We start from the raw sequence: 17,690 nt of genomic DNA, 5'->3' as shown, positions 1-17,690 counted from the left end.
GGAATACATGATTCCACTCCTCCAGTCCTCAAGGGCTACCAACAGGTCAGTTTTTAAGGATGTCCCTGCTTCAGCACAGGTGGCACAATCAGTCCCTGCTTCAGCACAGGTGGCTCAATCAGTGGCTCAGTCGATTGAGCCACCTGTGCTGAAGCAGGGATATCCTTAAAACCTGACCTGTTGGCGGCCCTTGAGGACTGGAGATGGCCGCTCCTGCAATAAATCCTTCTATCCCCGCCCCTGCTTTTACATATCCAGTTATCTTGTCCTGTTTTGCCAGTCACAGATTTTTATGCCATGAAATGTAAAAGTCACACATACCCCCTGGCTGTCACTGACAGAAAATTCAACTGTGAATTCTGATTTAGTCTGAAATGAAAAAGAGAAGAAAATAATACGATTAGAAATAGCGTTTATCTTATGACACCAGTGCTTTGGATTTCAGGTAAAAAAAAAAAAAAGTATAATTACATGCAAAATACCATCAGGAATGTTGAAAAGGAGGAACCCATGGTACATTAACAGACATGGCTCTAAAATCTAACAGCGCATGAATATCAATTACATGCAGCAATAGAAAAGTTATGTGTAGATCGCATATAAAACATACAAGATAGGCAGAGTACAAATACATTATATTTATGTATATAACAGAGCAGCCACTAACCACAATATATTTATTGCCTGTGTGCATTAAGTAAAAAATGAGGATATACAAAATAGAACAAATCAAGCAGCTGCAGGTATTAAAAGTTTGTGAAAAATATAATATAATGGACATATTTTATATATATATATATGGAAAACAAATACAAAAACCCTACACCCCTCCCAAATTTGCTTGCAATTTATTAGTGAAGTTATACATTTTTATGCGAAGGCCATTGTTCTGTAAGGTTTGATAAGTGCAGATGACGTGCTATCGCATACAAAGCCCCATTGTGAAGGTGAGGGGGTAACCAGGATCACTAATAAAAGTTAAGCCCACTTGGTTGCCCCTGAGCTGTGTTTGGGGGTCCTACAGTGTCAGCTCTTGGACCTGCCTGTTGCACATGTACAGTACTGCTCTGCAATGTATGTACACTGTGCAACCATAAGGATAAGGGGGCAGGAGGCAAGGTATCCCCAGAACAGTGCAGGGGTGTCTAGTCTCAGGGGGGTGCCCAGATAACCCTAACCCTGGTATATATAGAGGGTTTCGGGGGGTACTCCAGTCAGGTATATGACTGTGAAGATTTTATTAAAATAAAAAGTCTTGTTTGCAGCAGTGTAAGGGATATGGCTAGTGGGGAAACACAGTTAAGGTTTTTCTCTCTCTCTCACACCAACAGACTTAGTACATTTTAATAAAGACAGGCTATAAGATATATTTTATTAAAGCTGGTATGTTTTAAAATATGTTATACTTATTCATTGTAACATAAGCTGGGTCCTATTACTGCAGGACTTCCCCGGGGGCTATGGGCTCCCAGGGTGTGGTGCCACTAAGTCTGCCCGTAAGTCTGTAGATCAAAGTAAACGTGTGGCCAGGAGTGTGAACGGCCATATGTGAAGGATGGCTGAGTTAAGTGCCAAGTCCTGGGATGATTACAGGCCATCCTGGCAAGTGGTCACCTCCCTAGACTGAGAGGCACCTGGCCTCTGCATGACAAGTAGGCAAGATGGCGATTTTTGAGCATGCTCCTTTGCCATGCCAGGTCAGGTGCCAGGCGTTTCAAGAATGGCAAACATGTGAATGGCTAGCAGTGAAGTTGCCACGCTTGTGGGTTGGCAGTAATGCTGTGGGACTGACTTTGCAAATGTTATAAAAAAGTTAGTAGCCAGCCCAGGGTGGAGATCCCAAGACATATCCAAGTTGTGACTCCAAGCCCAAAGAATTCTAGCGGAGCTCGCAAGGAAACTGCTGCAGGACAGCAGAGCAGAATATTTTTGAAGTCCTACTTTCAGCACCATTTCCACCGGACTTGTTAAAGACTTTATTTCGGTCAAGGAAGTTTAGTTTTTCAGCCCAAACCCCCCAGTAAGTGTGTTTTCTCCTGTATTATTGTAATTCACTGTGTGTATGTGTTTCCAAGAAATAAACACCATTTATTTAACATTTTGATTTTGCACGAAATTATCCCAGAATAAAGGTGGAAGTACCTGGTCTCCCGTGACACCCAATGACTTCAGTGATTTTTTTTATGCGATAGCACGTTATGTGCGTTTATCACACCTTACAGAATATGCCCCCCTGTCTTTAAATAAAGGAGACATTTAGTTGCATCTTTTGATACAAAATAACATACAAGCCTGCTAACCCAGTCATGGTAATGACTGAGCCACTGATTGAGCTACCTGTGCTGAAGCAGGGATATCCTGAAAGCCTGACCTGGTGGTGGCCCTTGAGGACTGGAGTTGGCCATCCCTGGTCCAAATGCTCATCATTCTCATCAGTTAATGTATTGCCCTGGAGGAAGATGCTGGGTGATTTACACGATAGTAGTTCCAGGTGCTGCTATCAGACGCAGCAGCGCAGCTCAGTGTGACTTGTATGAATCCATCTCTGGCCCCCAGGCACTGTGTGCACTTATCTCCAACAACACCAGGCAATACAGCCCCTGCATTTTATGCCAGTATGGAGAAACACATGATAAATACATGCTGGAGCACTGGATACCGCAGGCTTCTGGGACGGTTTGTGTGTGGCGAGTGGTCTCTTTCCTTTCGTGCTTTCCCATGTGATACATGGGCATATGGGGCCCGTTATATGGTAATTGTGGATGTGATAAGCAGGTAAATGCCGTATTATTAGCAAGAAGTCAAACTAATGAGCACTTGATACTAGAAATGTGCGAAACCTTCACATTATGTCGCGAACTGTGCAAATTATTTCCATCATTAGCTGTTTCAGGCTGTCACAACTTTTTGAAACTTGTGACATGCCCTGTTAAATACCGCAACAAAATAAGGCTTGTTTTGTATTTTTAAAGAGTGGTGCAGTCATCTGCATTCTATGAGACAAGAGGGTATCTCAGTATTTCAAAATGCAAAAAGACGTCTACTTTGTGTCAGTTCCAGGAATCGTGCTAATGGGAAGCCCTTGTATCTTGAAAGACTGGTGTCATACAATTCTTATAACATAGAATAAGCCAGTAATGTCCTGTTCTTCAGGGAATATTACGTAGCTTTTATATCACACTGTGTTATTCTCAAGGGAGTCAAGATTTTAGATTTTTGTTACTGTAAGTAGTAACAAAGGAGGGAGAGGGAGAAGCAGGTATGATACTTTGTATTGGACCAACACGTAGTTGATATGTTACAAGCTTGGTCTAATAAAAGTTATCATACCACCTAATCCCTCTCCCTCCATTGTTACCACACAGAATAAATGACCAACAGGGCTACCCACCCTTATTCCTTACTGTAAGGTGCTTAGTGCAGCTCTCTGAAAAAATGTATGGTGTTTAATGACAGAATAGTACCTCTCGATCCAAGGGCTGCCTTAGCCAAACTACACCAGTCTCACTTTCCACAGCAAAGAATCTTCTGGCTTCATCCCCCACAACTCCAAATACCAGTTTGTCATCATCATAGTCTTTGGCAAGGAGCTGTGTTACTGAAGTACCTGTGGAGAAAACATCAAGGAATTATACAATTACAGTGTCCACTTTTTGCAACAAACGTGGTATAATATGTCTTTTCACAACTGATTATTAATCAAATTATTTATTGTTTAAAAGGAGCAATCCAAGGGCTTTTTTTTGTAACATTTATTTTTTTACACAGGATTGAAGCAGGAGGACTCCAGAGCTGAACCCCGTTATTTTAGCTCCGGGGACCCCCTGCTTCCAGAGATACTTAGTTCCATAGGGGGTGCCCATTGGTGCACCAGCTGAGCTAGCTGGGCTTTAAATTGTAAATCTCCCGCATCACGCAGGCCAATAGGAAGCCAAACCTGATGATGTCACGGCTCTCTTTTGACCTGCTTGGGCAGGTGCACTGGTAGCTGAATGGAGCAGATAGAAATGAAAGCGCTTGGATTGCCGCTTTAAAAAAGTGGGCCCCAGTGCTTAAAAAGTTCTAATGCTGACCCATGCGTCGCATGTCACTCAGCAGACAAATGACACCAAGGTAGGTATGATAATACCAAACACAGGTAGGTATGTTTAATATGACCCAGTGCCACTGAAAATAGATATTACAGAATTGTACTCACAGCAGTACTATAACTCAAATGCTATAATAATGATCTATCTAAGTCGAATGAATAAATCTAAGTAGATGAATACAGAAGAGTCAAGAATCCATCTCTTTCAAAATACGGTTAAGGTGAGGATGTCCATTGTAGGGAAAATAAATAATGTATATATCTGAATGTGTATATATAATATATATATATGTAGAGGTATCAGTACCGTGTTAGCCGAGCTTCAATAATCAAAAAATAAATAGATGATACCGTTCTGTGGCTAACGAAATGCTTTTATTTGTGCGAGCTTTCAAGATACACTGACCTCTTCTTCTGGCGATGTTACAATGAATGAAGCAAGCAAAAGGTATACTTAAAAACAGTGTCTCTTGGAATGTTATCTGTGCTTTTATATATATATATATATATATATATGTATATATATATATATATATATATACAACACAAACAAATAGTAGCGCTAGTAGTGTATGAATGTAAATGGTGATTTAGAGTGGTGATATAATGTGTGGGGGTGCTTAAAGACAATTATATGACCCAAGTTATTGAGGAACCAACCAGGAGAGGGGCCATACTGGATTTGGTAATATCAAACAATGTAGAAGTGATAACAAATATTCAAGTCCTGGAATATTTGGGTAACAGTGATCATAACAAGGAGCTTTCAAAAGAACTATTCATCCCAAGGACAGTACAAAGGACTCGGGGGCATCCCTTTAGGTTGGAGGAAAGGAGATTTCACCAGCAACAAAGGAAAGGGTTCTTTACAGTAAGGGCAGTTAAAATGTGGAATTCATTACACAGGGAGGCTGTGATGGCAGATACAATAGATTTGTTCAAAAAAAGGTTGTACATCTTTTTAGAAAGGAACGGTATACAGGGATATACCAAATAAGTAAACATGGGAAGGATTTTGATCCAGGAATTAATCCGATTGCTAATTCTTGGAGTCAGGAAGGAATTTATTTTCCTCCTTATTAGATATCATTGGATGATATAACACTGGGGGTTTTTGTTTGCCTTCCTCTGGATTAATAAGTAAGTATAGATATAGGATAAAGTATCTGTTGTCTAAATTTAGCATAGGTTGAACTTGATGGACGTACGTCTTTTTTCAACCTCATCTACTATGTAACTATGTAACTATGTATATAAGTCTAATAAAGGTGTACTTGATAAAGTGAACAATAAAAATGTAAATAACACAAAAAAGAAAACCGTGAATGATTATATCAAACCAGTCCCAACAATAGTGAGGATGAAATGTCCAGTTCCAAGAAACAGTTCGTATGGAGTATTCAAAGCTTCTTTAGTGATCTACAAGGTAGTTGAAGAAAAAACAGAGCACTATCCACAAGCAAAAAGAGATCTAGAGGGGGCTCACTGATAAAAATTACAACGGGTTTCACGGTGCGGCCGAGACGCCGATCTGAGCGGGTCTGGTTATCTTGCGGTGGTATCGCGGACAAGTTGGAGCCCTACTGGGTGACGTCTGGCACCAAAGATAATGAAAATCATCTGAAGCCTCTATGATAACAGATGAGTATCCCTCACAGCTCGGGCAATGTGGCTTCTGTTGTCTAAGTGAGATTAGCACTTGATCCGTCCTCCAGCTTAAAGCGTCCATATACAGATTGTCTCAAGTGAATGTGTTTATACCTACTATGTGAGTGCAAGTCCTGGTGACTACTCCATGTTATAATAAATTCCTTTTATATACAGTATTATGCTATGGAGCTGGCACTTATTTTCATTTTTGTCATATATACCAATCAAAATCAAAAACAAATAGTCGATACTGTTCTGTGGCTTAAGAAATGCTTTTATTTGTGCGAGCTTTCGAGATACAGTGATCTCTTCTCCGGGCGATGTTAAAATGAATTAAGCCAAGAAATTTACTTTCAAATCCCTGTGGAGTATGTGATTTATGACTTAAGGTGTTAAATGGTCCCTGAATGTTTGTGATGTTAGAGTGTGTGTATGTATGTATATGTGCAGTGTTCGACAAATCCAGTCGCCCGCACGCCCAGGGCGACTGGATTTGGCCCTGTGGCAACCCGTCATGGCCGCCCAAGCAGCGAACGCAATTCTTTGTTTTTTCCCTGATTGCGCTGAAAAAAAACAAAAAAAACAGTCCCCGTACGTGTGTGTGAGGGAGAGTGTGTGTGGGGGAGAGTATGTGTGGGGGAGTGTGTGTGTGTGTGTGGGGGGGGAGAGTGTGAGTGTGTGACACCAGAAGTACCCACCAACTGACTCAGTCACCCAGCTTGCCACCCACCCAGTCATCCAACCAAGTCACCCACCCACCCAAGCCACCAATCCCAAACACCCACCCAAGCCACCCAGTCAGTCAGTCAGTCAACCACCCAGTCAGTCAGTCAGCCACCCACCCAGTCAGCCAGTCAGTCAGCCACCCACCGTGTCTCTCTCGCTCTGTCTCTCTCGCTCTGTCTCTCTCGCTCTGTCTCTCTCACTCTGTCTCTCTCACTCTGTCTCTCTCACTCTGTCTCTCTCACTCTGTCTCTCTCACTCTGTCTGCCTCACTCTGTCTGCCTCACTCTGTCTGCCTCACTCTGTCTCTCTGGATATCTTATTTACCCTATATATCTGACTCTCATGCTTCACACGGGAGACATCGGAATCCCCCCTAACCCAGAAGACAGGTAGGGAACACCTCCCCTCCAACATATAAAATTGCAGGAATGAGGTTACCTGGACATTGAGGGACTGTGGATCAGGTAAGATCCCAGGCAGGATTGCTGCTTCAGATATTGTGAAGCAGGGACATTCAGACACTGGTTAATGAGTGCAGGAAACTAGTCACACAGACAGACACACACACGTAACAAGGACTAGTATATATATGTAATACAATAAATAAACTTATGTCAAAAACGAATGTTATTAATTCTTACTAGAAATTTTCAAAAAATATTTTAAAGTGGGGTGGGGCTATGGGCGTGGTAGTAGCTTTTATGGTTCAGCGAGTAGTATATATATATAGTGAATAGATGAGAACAAGGCACTCCGTCAGGTAAATCAAGGTGGGTGCAAATCCTGTATGAAATAATAGGCAATACGATACCGGATTAGCGAATATCAGAGGCAGCACTCCACGAGGTAGTCAAAAAAGAGTTGTATTTAGTAAGACATCAATTCCAACGTTTCGGTCCTACACATGGGACCTTTCTCAAGGTGATGAGCACAGGTGGCTCAATCAGTGGCTCAGTTTTTGACTGATTGAGCCAGCTGTGCTAAATCAGGGACTGATTGAGCCACCTGTGCTGAATCAGGAATCGATTAAGTCACCGGTGAAGGATATCCTAATAACCTGATCTGTTTGGGGGTTTTGAGGACTTGAGTTGAGAACCCCTGCCTTAAGAGACCAAAACATTGGTTCAATATTATATGCACAATATATTTAAAATCCTCCCTTGTGACTTGTTGACATATTTTCCTTCTAAACATGTTGCAGAATGTTATTTTTCTCCATTTGGCATAAATTGGATGACAAAATATCTTTAGCAAAGAGCCCTTCTTTGCGTCAGAGCTTCTTAGGTATTAGAGAAAAAGTCCTGATCCCAGAAAGGTTGAGTTTGTTCTAGTTATGATGACCCAGATAGCAGGTAATGCTATATTCCAGAACTTAAATACCAATGAATAAACTGGTCAAAGGACTGATCATAAGGAAATGAAGCATTATAATTCAGAAATTTGAGAGTTATGAGCTATCATAAATGCACCCTCTACATTTTCATTGAAATGTCAGAGTTTCTAATAACAGCTGATTTCGAATATTGATAGAGAAAGACATGGGAATCACTGAATCACACCCAGGGCTCATAAATGTCAACCTCACTTATTTTCTGTTTCTTTATTTCTACCTCCTAATAGCAGATACACTATAGTTACATACATAGTTACATAGAGTTACATATTTACATAGTAGACGAAGTTGAAAAAAGACATGCGTCATCAAGTTCAACCTATGCTAAATTTAGACAACAGATACTTTATCCTATATCCATACTTACAGTATAGTGATCCAGAGGAAGGCAAACAAAAAAAAACCCTGTGAAATATCATCCAATGATATCTCATAAGGGGAAGAATAAATTCTTTCCTGACTCCAAGAATTGTCAAACAGATTACTCCCTGGATCAACATACTTCCCATGTTTACTTATTTGATATATCCCTGTATACTTTTCCTTTCTAAAAAGGTCCAACTTTTTTTTAAAGATATCTATTGCATCTGCCATCACAGTCTCCATGGGTAATGAATTACACACTGCCCTTACTGTATAGAACCATTTCCTTTGTTGCTAGTGAAATCGCATTTCCTCCAACCTAAAGGGATGACCCAAGTCCTTTGTACTGCCCTTGGGATGAATAGTTCTTTTGAAAGTTCCTTGTACTGTCCCGGATATATTTGTATATAGCTATCATATCCGCTCTTAGACGCCTCTTTTCTAATGTAAATAAATCTAATTTAACTAGCCTCTCCTCATAAGTTAGATTGTTCATCCCCTTTATTAATTTGGTGGCTCTTGTCTGCACTCTCTCTAGTTCCATAATGTATTTTCTGAGGAGTGGTGCCCAAAATTGTACTCCATATTCAAGGTGTGGTCTTACCAATGCTTTGTAAAGGGGCATAATTATGTTTACTTCCCTTCCATCAATTGCCCGTTTAATGCAAGATAAGATCTTGTTTGCCTTTGGAGCTACTGTATGACTTTGGGCACTATTGCTAAGCCTGCTGTCTACAAGCATTCCTAAATACTTCTCCATCAAGGATTCCCCTAATATATCCCCATTTAACTTGTAAGTCGCCTGTTTATTCTTGCTTCCCAAATGCATAACCTTGCATTTATCTGTATTAACCTCATCTGCCACTTACCTGCCCAAGTATCCAGTCTCTCCAAGTCCTTCTGGAGAGAATTTACATCCTGCTCTGATTCTACTACCTTACACAATTAGGTGTCATCAGCAAAGATGGAGACTTTGCTCTCTATGCCAAACTCAAGGTCATTAATAAACAAGTTAAAAAGCAGGGTCCCAGTACCAATCCCTGAGGTACTCTACTCACGACGTTAGCCCAACCTGAAAAAGTTCCATTTATAACAACCCTCTGTTGTCTGTCCTTCAACCAGTTTTCAATCCAGGTGCATATATTTTTACTGAGTCCAATTTGCTTTATTTTGTATACCAACCTCTTGTGTGGAACCATATCAAAAGCCTTTGCAAAATCTAAGTAGACCACATCAACTGCATTACCCTGGTCTAAATTTCTACTTACCTCCTCAAAGAAACAAATAAGGTTAGATTGGCATGATCTATTCTTCATAAACCCATGCTGACTATTACTAATAATTTTGTTTTCCATTAGGTATTCCTGAATATTATCCTGTATTAAACCTTCAAGTAGCTTCCCCACTATTAAAGTCAGGCTTACAGGTCTGTAATTCCCCGGTTGTGATCTAGCTCCCTTTTTAAATATAGGCACCACATCTGCTTTATGCCAATCTTGTGGTACTGAGCCTGTAGAAATGGAGTGCTTGAATATTAAATGGTATGGTTTAGCTATTACTGAGCTTGACTCCTTAAGAACTATGATCAATTGTTTGGGAAATTTCGCGAACTGAAATATTGAGCATATGGCATTTACATTGAAATAGTGTGGCATTTAAAGAGACATTACAAGAAGTTAAAAAAAAAAAGTAATGCAGGATTGAAGTATGGGGTCTCCTGAGCTGAACCCCGTTCATTTCATCTCCAGGGACCCACTGCTTACGGGGGTAGTGACCCCTGTAGTGGGTCCCAGTAGCCACTCCAGGGTTCACATTATGGCTGCTTTTCAAAGATCCCGGGCCGTACTGGCCAATAGGAAGCTGTGACCTCACTCGGTACGACTTTCGATTGGCCCATGTGACGCGGGAGCTTTAAATTGCAGAAAACTGCACAAAACCCCATTTGGAGGTAAGTATCTCTGAAGCAGGGGGTCACAGAGCTGAAATTACGGGGGTTCAGCTCCAGAGACCCCCTGCTTCAATCCTGTATTACAAAAAAAAAATTTAAGACAAATTAAAAACCGCTTGGACTGATCCTTTAACATTCATACTATTTATTAGACCCTAGTTTTGTGTTCTTGTCATCTGTGATCCTTGAACTATTATTTTTTAATTTCCAAAGTCTATTAAGATTACTTCACCACAGTATCTGCAAGTTGTTTCAACAATATAGAATGGATAGTGTGTGCCTTTTCAACACACTGGGCCTCATGCAGTAAGCGTTGATAAGGGAAATATGGCCATGTTATAGCCAAAATTGGGTTTGAGATTCAGTAAGCGCCGATAAGTGCTTCATATCGCCAGGTTTCGGAGCCGATAATTTGGTTATGGCCAGTCGCCTGCCGATAAGCCTGTTTTCGACACTGATCGCCACTTTTTTAAATCGGCTGGATTCAACAAAAAAAAACAGCTTATCGGGGCTGATCGGCACTACGAAATTGAGATGTTATGGCCGATTTCTCCCGCCAACTAAAGTTGGCATTTTGGACGGGAGAACGATCGCTAAGGCTGCCGGAACGGCACTTAGAAAAAAAAAAACTTCTGTACATCAATGGAAGTCAATGGAGCGGGGACGTATAACAGTATAGTACTGTTTACGTTTCATTGCTCACAATACAAGGGGGATTTGCATTACAGTGTGGGGGCATTCCCTGCATTGTGTCACAGCTGATGTGTCTTATTTGCATAACATTCGACTTTTACATGTTTGCAGCATTTGCGGGTCACATTACTCATCATGTGATGATGTGGCAAGGGAAAATACTATACTACACTCTTAAAGGAGAACCTCACATCATATCACACATTTTACTCAACTCAGCGACAATTATTTACATGATGTTACACATGTCACACATGTCACACATACACAGTATATTCATCTTCCTTTACATTACACAATGCTTGTAATGTGACACGCATCTTTAAACGTTCATGTACATCTGTCTTCTCATGTTTACATATACTTTTGGGTCCTCCCTATTTTCATGACGTCACTTATTGGACGCTCAATCACATTGCATGTTTACATTGTAACCGTTGCATTACAAGCACTTCAACCTAACTTATACACACATGTACAGTAATTCATCATTGGGACACCTTGTAAACTCATTCTATACCAACTATCCTCCTTACACAAATGCATGCATATGCACACGACTATTCATTGTTGCCAACATGTCACAATAACATGGATAATTACACATGTTACACAAAACTTTTCCCACGTCAATCTCAGCCTTTTTGTCTCATTACATGACTGACTCTTGCGTTCACAAGTGTTACATGCATTGCACATGCAACTATTTATTTGCAAGCAATCTTTGTACAAAGCTTCACGTCACATCATTGCCAAATATCATCATTCCCTGCAGAATACACACAACAAATACTTAGAACAACAAGTGCACACAGCTTGCCACAGAAGTACTTTATTATGTTAATGTAACACCTTGCATTTTACTATGTCACCTGACATCATCACATACCTATTTAAAGGACGCACATTACCTGCTCATTCACAGCTACTCATTTCAAAATGTTGCGAATGTTTAGGAGACGGAGGAACATTCTTTTCTATGACATGCTTGATGATGAAGACAATCATATAGGGCAAGGGAGGGACACACCGAGGGACAGTGACAGTGACGCGGATACGACAGGGACAGGGAGAGGGACAGGCCGAGGGACAGGTAGAGGGACAGGAGATCAGAGGAGAAGACAGAGGAGACAACTTGTGCCTCGTCCGCGTCTGTACAGGGAGAGAACCCTGTTAGATGGGATGAGTGAGGAGGAGATTGTAAGTCGCTATCGTTTGAGTTCAGCAGCAATCTTAGCTCTTTATGAGGAGATAAGGGGAGATTTAGATTTTTTCACAGCCAGAGGTCGTGCAGTCCCTGGGCTTGTTAAAATGCTGTGCTCATTACATTATCTTGCTTCCGCGTCATACCAGACAACTGTGGGCATAGTGGGCGGGGTCTCGCAATCTACATTCTCGCGGGCCTTGACCCAGTTTCTCTATGCACTCAATAGACGCGCTAGGAATTATATTCATTTTCCTACAGAGGCGACAGAGTGGCTGGAAGTCAGGACTGGCTTTTATAATATAGCAGGGATACCATGTGTGCTGGGTGCAATCGATTGCACACATGTTGCTTTGATTGCACCTAGTCAGAGTGAGCATGTGTACCGCAATCGGAAGCACTACCATTCACTCAATGTACAGGTGGTATGTGATGCCACGATGAGGATAATGCATGTGGTACCCAAGTTCCCTGGTTCCAGTCACGATTCCTCTATCCTGAGGAACTCTTCAGTCTTCCATGCGTTCGAAGAGGGACATTTTGAACCTGGTTGGCTGCTCGGTGAGTACATATTTACATGTTCTAACACAAAACACATGTTGATTTAGGAATGTTGGCATTGTACAATTTGATCACTAATGTCAGCTTATGTGTGCTCCATTCATTATAGGTGACTCAGGATACGGAATTAGGCCGTGGCTCTTGACTCCGGTGCTAAACCCTCAAACTGAAGCAGAGGACAGGTACAATGCAGCCCATATATCTACAAGATCTGTTATAGAGAGGACATTTGGCCTACTCAAGACCAGGTTTAGGTGTCTGGACAGAACTGGTGGGGCTCTTCTATACAAGCCTCAAAAAGTGTCTGATATTATCCTTGCCTGTTGCATTTTGCACAATGTTGCACTCAGGCACAATGTACAGTCAGACCTAGCTGAGGCTTTGGTAGACGAGCATCCCACCCATGTAGCTGCTGAAAATGAACAAACAGCCAGTGGTGGCCAGACACGACAGAATCTCATCAATTCATTTTTTTCTTGTAAGTACAAACTCATATGTTCCTAGTACTACTTTTATAGTTTAATTATGTTATATTAACAATAATGTTTCTTTATATAACCTTCTGTTAGGACACAGATGAATATGGGTTGCACACCTTTCTTTTCTCTGCTGTGTGCACAAAGGGATGTGGCACCGGTATGTTATTGTTGCACAGGTTATATAATCCCTCTTCAATTGTACTTTAGTTGTGTGTATGTGAATACAACTTGGGTAACAAAGCAATAATATTTTCGCATTGTGTTATTCCTTATGCTAAGACAAAACACATATTATGCCCATAATCATTCATGCTTCTAGTATGCTTACATACAATGTTATTGGTGCAGTGTAACATGTACATCCATATGATGTGTACACCAGGCTGATTTACATTTTGAATGTCATGAAATATACATGGTGTTGTACATTTAACACCAAATACACACTTTGCTGTGTTGTTTACGGTACTGAAGATGGCATGTCAATGTTTGCAATTTATATATTGTTCCTTTGCATTATAGGTATATCTCCAGTATGACTGATCATGGTATGTATATTTGCTGACATCTCTCATAAGATGTGGCTACCTCAATCTTCCTATAATTATTGGAACTAAAAACCCAACATATTGGTTTAAACACAAATGTTACATATATGTACTTTCTGTATCATGTATATGCATTTAGCTACTCTTGAGCTTTCATGTGCATTGTATTACAAAATGATTACTCACATTTCATCACATTTTATGTAGGTTTCCTTATAATTTCCATTAATGTAATATAGAGGTGGTTGGAGAAAAGGGGATAACTGTACTTATTTGTTTACTTACGGGAGCACATTCATCACTAGCATAGACACACTTTTTAAGACAACTGTTTGTGTCTCTATCAATTGGTGTAGGATCCATGTATAACACCGACAAATGATAACACCAGCTTTATTATGGTAGCTTATATCATCATATTGACTATACTATGTATTTCTAAACGATTAATAAACACAGTAAACTATAGTTAGTTAGGTTAATGAAATATACACAGAAACGTACTTCATAACATGATGGTGATGTCATATTCAGAACATCATGCATTGGAGGGGACCATAACATCTGGCCACTAACATTATTTGCTACAGTCCCAAACCATTTTATCTACATACCCATGTAACAAGAGATTTTAAAAATAAATGGCTACTTGGTTGTAAGTGTCCTTTACATTGGGAGAAGGAGTGGCTCACTGAGTAAAGACACACACTGGCACTGATAGTTTGAAGCAGGGGAGTCTGGTTCAATTCCCGGTGTGGGCTCCTTGTGACCTTGGCCAAGTCACTTTATCTCCCTGTGCCTCATGCGGCAAAAAAACATTTGTACGTTCCACGGGCCAGGGACCTCAGGCTGAAACATGTGTCTGTAAATCGCTGCGTACAACTAGCAGCCCTATACATGAACATGCTCATATTATTATTATTATTGTTACATAGTTTCGACAGTCATACGTTCCATTACATATTAGAATACACAAATGTGTTAGCAGAGTGGGAATGGTTGTTATATATAAAACACACCATGTCATAAAATGTTAGTAGTCATTAAAGAACACTCAATAAAAATTCATGAGGCACTCTTTTGCAACATCATTATGTTAATTAAGTGCTTATGCAATATAGGCATAAGGGTATCACATTTTTAATTGTTTGTTAATAAGCGCTGCAAGCAATATAAAATTAGTTCCATATGTAGTATAGTAGTCGGTGGCTCCTCCTCACAATCATCTCATATAAAGGTAGACTCTTCTGAAATCATACATTGATCCGATTGTATCTTCCCCGACATCTCTGAAATACAGCAAACACATGATGGTCAAAGATGGCACCTTACTAGATATGCATCCGTGACAACGCGTTACGCAGCTCTATATGATTGTGTAGATACACACGTCACTCACTTATATGTTAGAAGTAAAACTGTTCATCAGTATGTAATGTTTCTTTAAATTTGTAGCAGGCATAACTATGTATAAGAAGTGAACGTTGCCTGTATACTGAAAGATGTGCGCGCACATCTTTGTGTGCGCACGCACTTCACGCTTGGCTCCACTAACTGTTAGCGCATGCGCAAAACAAAGCGTACGTTGTGCGTTCAATACATGTTGAAAATACCAGTAAACATAACATCTTTATTTCAAATACAATGAAGACGAAACTACATTCGTTCTAAACGAGTACATCTGTATTCTTTTTAAACAGACGTGTTTGAACAGAAAGCACGGCCGATAACACAATGCGCAAATGCAATACGTGTGACGTCATGTTAAGCCAGCGTGAAACGCACGCTAACACTCCTCCCACTCAATTAACATTCGGCTAACGCCCAGGGTACGCCTACAAACACTGAGCCGCACGCATCACACACTGCAGTTACCGTTACTATAACAAAACATGACAGCCAATAGGCTTTGAGGCGCGCACGTCGCTTGGGGGCGGGACTTACATCACTAATCCTTTTTAAGGACGCCTTGGCCCATGACAAGGGTCCCACGTCATACGTGGTGGACCCGGTTTTCAATGTTGTAGATGTTGCATGATAACAAAACAGGTATGTGTTAGAGTAATGGTAAAATGTTGCTAATATGTTTAAAGGGATAGGAAAGTACGTATATTTATTCCGTCAGCAATGTGTACTACTCTTTCAGGTCCTACTATATTGTATTAGGAAACAATTTGTTTGTGATCGCTACATGTTATGCAGTCTGCAATGTTACGCTGTATCCACGCATTGAAAGTGAAAATGGTGGTTACAAAAAAAAAAAAAATTTAAACGCAGAGTCAACGCATAACGATTGTTATATTTACCATTCTTCTAGAATTAACTCTTCGCCTGGCTGCAACTGGTCGCTCCAGAAATGCAAGCCATTTTCATCCACGCTTAACCCAACCGCTGAATCCAGTATGGCACATATCTCCTCCAGGATGCGCTCATAGGAATCGCCACTGCTTTCTTCAAATAATTGGTCGGGAGGTAGGTTCATTTCTTCCGGTTCCCATTCCAATGCAATTTCAGCTGAAAGGCTTGGTACATAATCATAGTACTTTTGTTCTTGTACAATGTGGGTTTCAGGAATGGAGGCTGCAGATATTGCAGCACGTATCGATTCAAACGGATCAGTAGTAGCGGATACATTGCTATTGCCATTAGGAATAAATATGCCTTTCACGACAATATAAGTGCCGTCTTTCAGGATAAATTGTTTTTCCGGGGCAATCTTCCAGAAACCATAGGTGTGTTGTAGCTTATCCTGGTCACGTTCAAAAAAGTCATTACTTGATAAAGTGAATCTTATTGAGGAATTAAAATTCCGTGCATGCTTACGGTCTTGGTAATAAGGATATTTTGCTCGAATGAAATCATCGATTTGGCGTGTGCTTGCTTTCTGTCCGCGACTGTTCAAGATGGCTTCACAGATCATGTACTTATACCCTAAAAGGGGATTAATATTGTTAACGAATTCATCAGCCATGTCTGAGTAGCACAAAAGCTGTGTGCAGGTCTGTGTTATTTGCTCATCAAAATGAATGTGCTGAATGGCTAACAAACTCCTGTTTTTCCTTGTCAAGGTCAACAAAAGTAACTACTTTGACTCCTTATTTCAAACGCCAATTGGATTTGTTTGTCTAATTGGGTTAACAGTTGTGGTTCGTGATATGGGACTGTGGGAGAAACATTTCTCCTTCTTTTATCTCGTTTGTGAAAAACATCCCTAGACTGTGAATGCGTTCACATAGTGTTTTTTTGAAAACTAACAAAGACCAGTGTGTGAAAATATTTCTTAGCCAGGCATATCAGTAAAAACACACCTGCAAAAAGAAATGTTTTTTCCCCGCTTACATTTCTGTGTGTATGTGAAAGTCTGGTTAACTCCCTGTCTGCATGAGTTTAAATACGTGTGTATATATATATATATATATATATATATATATATATATATATATATAAATATATCTCTTATAAAAATATATATATATTTATATATAATATTTTATTTTTTTTTATATTGCAGGAGTACACACAACATTGATGGCATTAAGTATACCTTGTATGAAACCTATTTAAATGGTGAGAAACATGATTGAATGAAGTAATAAACATTTGTTTAAGCACAATACTGTTAGAGTCTCATACTTAGGATATTTCTCAAACATTAGGCCTGTATTATTAAAATAGTGTGCTTTCACAAGGAAGCATGAAGTGTATTAGTTTGTGTATACCAGTTTATATAGTACTATATATATATATATATATATATATATATATATTTATATATATATATATATATATATATACACACATATATACATATATATATACACATATATACATATATATATACACATATATACATATATATATATACACATATATACATATATATATACACATATATACATATATATATACACATATACACATATATACATATATATATACACATATATACATATATATATACACATATATACATATATATATACACATATATACATATATATATACACATATATACATATATATATATACACACTC

The 17,690-nt window shown here is 39.7% G+C and overlaps 1 protein-coding gene across 4 annotated transcripts in view; it reads right to left on the bottom strand.

The window, feature by feature from the left end:
- Positions 1 to 17,690, bottom strand: part of CDH23 (cadherin related 23) — a 653,830-nt gene that overhangs the window by 446,057 nt on the left and 190,083 nt on the right. For all 4 annotated transcript variants that reach the window (XM_075610599.1, XM_075610600.1, XM_075610601.1 and 1 more), the window contains exons 4-5: positions 3,465 to 3,607; positions 322 to 369 (exon numbers count right to left, since the gene is read on the bottom strand). In XM_075610599.1, coding sequence (XP_075466714.1) covers positions 322 to 369; positions 3,465 to 3,607 — 191 coding nt within the window. The remainder of the gene's footprint in view (positions 1 to 321; positions 370 to 3,464; positions 3,608 to 17,690) is intronic.

The sequence above is a fragment of the Ascaphus truei genome, chromosome 8 (genome assembly GCF_040206685.1).
Source record: "Ascaphus truei isolate aAscTru1 chromosome 8, aAscTru1.hap1, whole genome shotgun sequence".
In the NCBI taxonomy this organism is placed as follows: domain Eukaryota; kingdom Metazoa; phylum Chordata; class Amphibia; order Anura; family Ascaphidae; genus Ascaphus; species Ascaphus truei.
The sequence above is the reverse complement of the archived record's forward strand: the minus strand, read 5'-3'. Positions and strand labels throughout refer to the sequence as shown.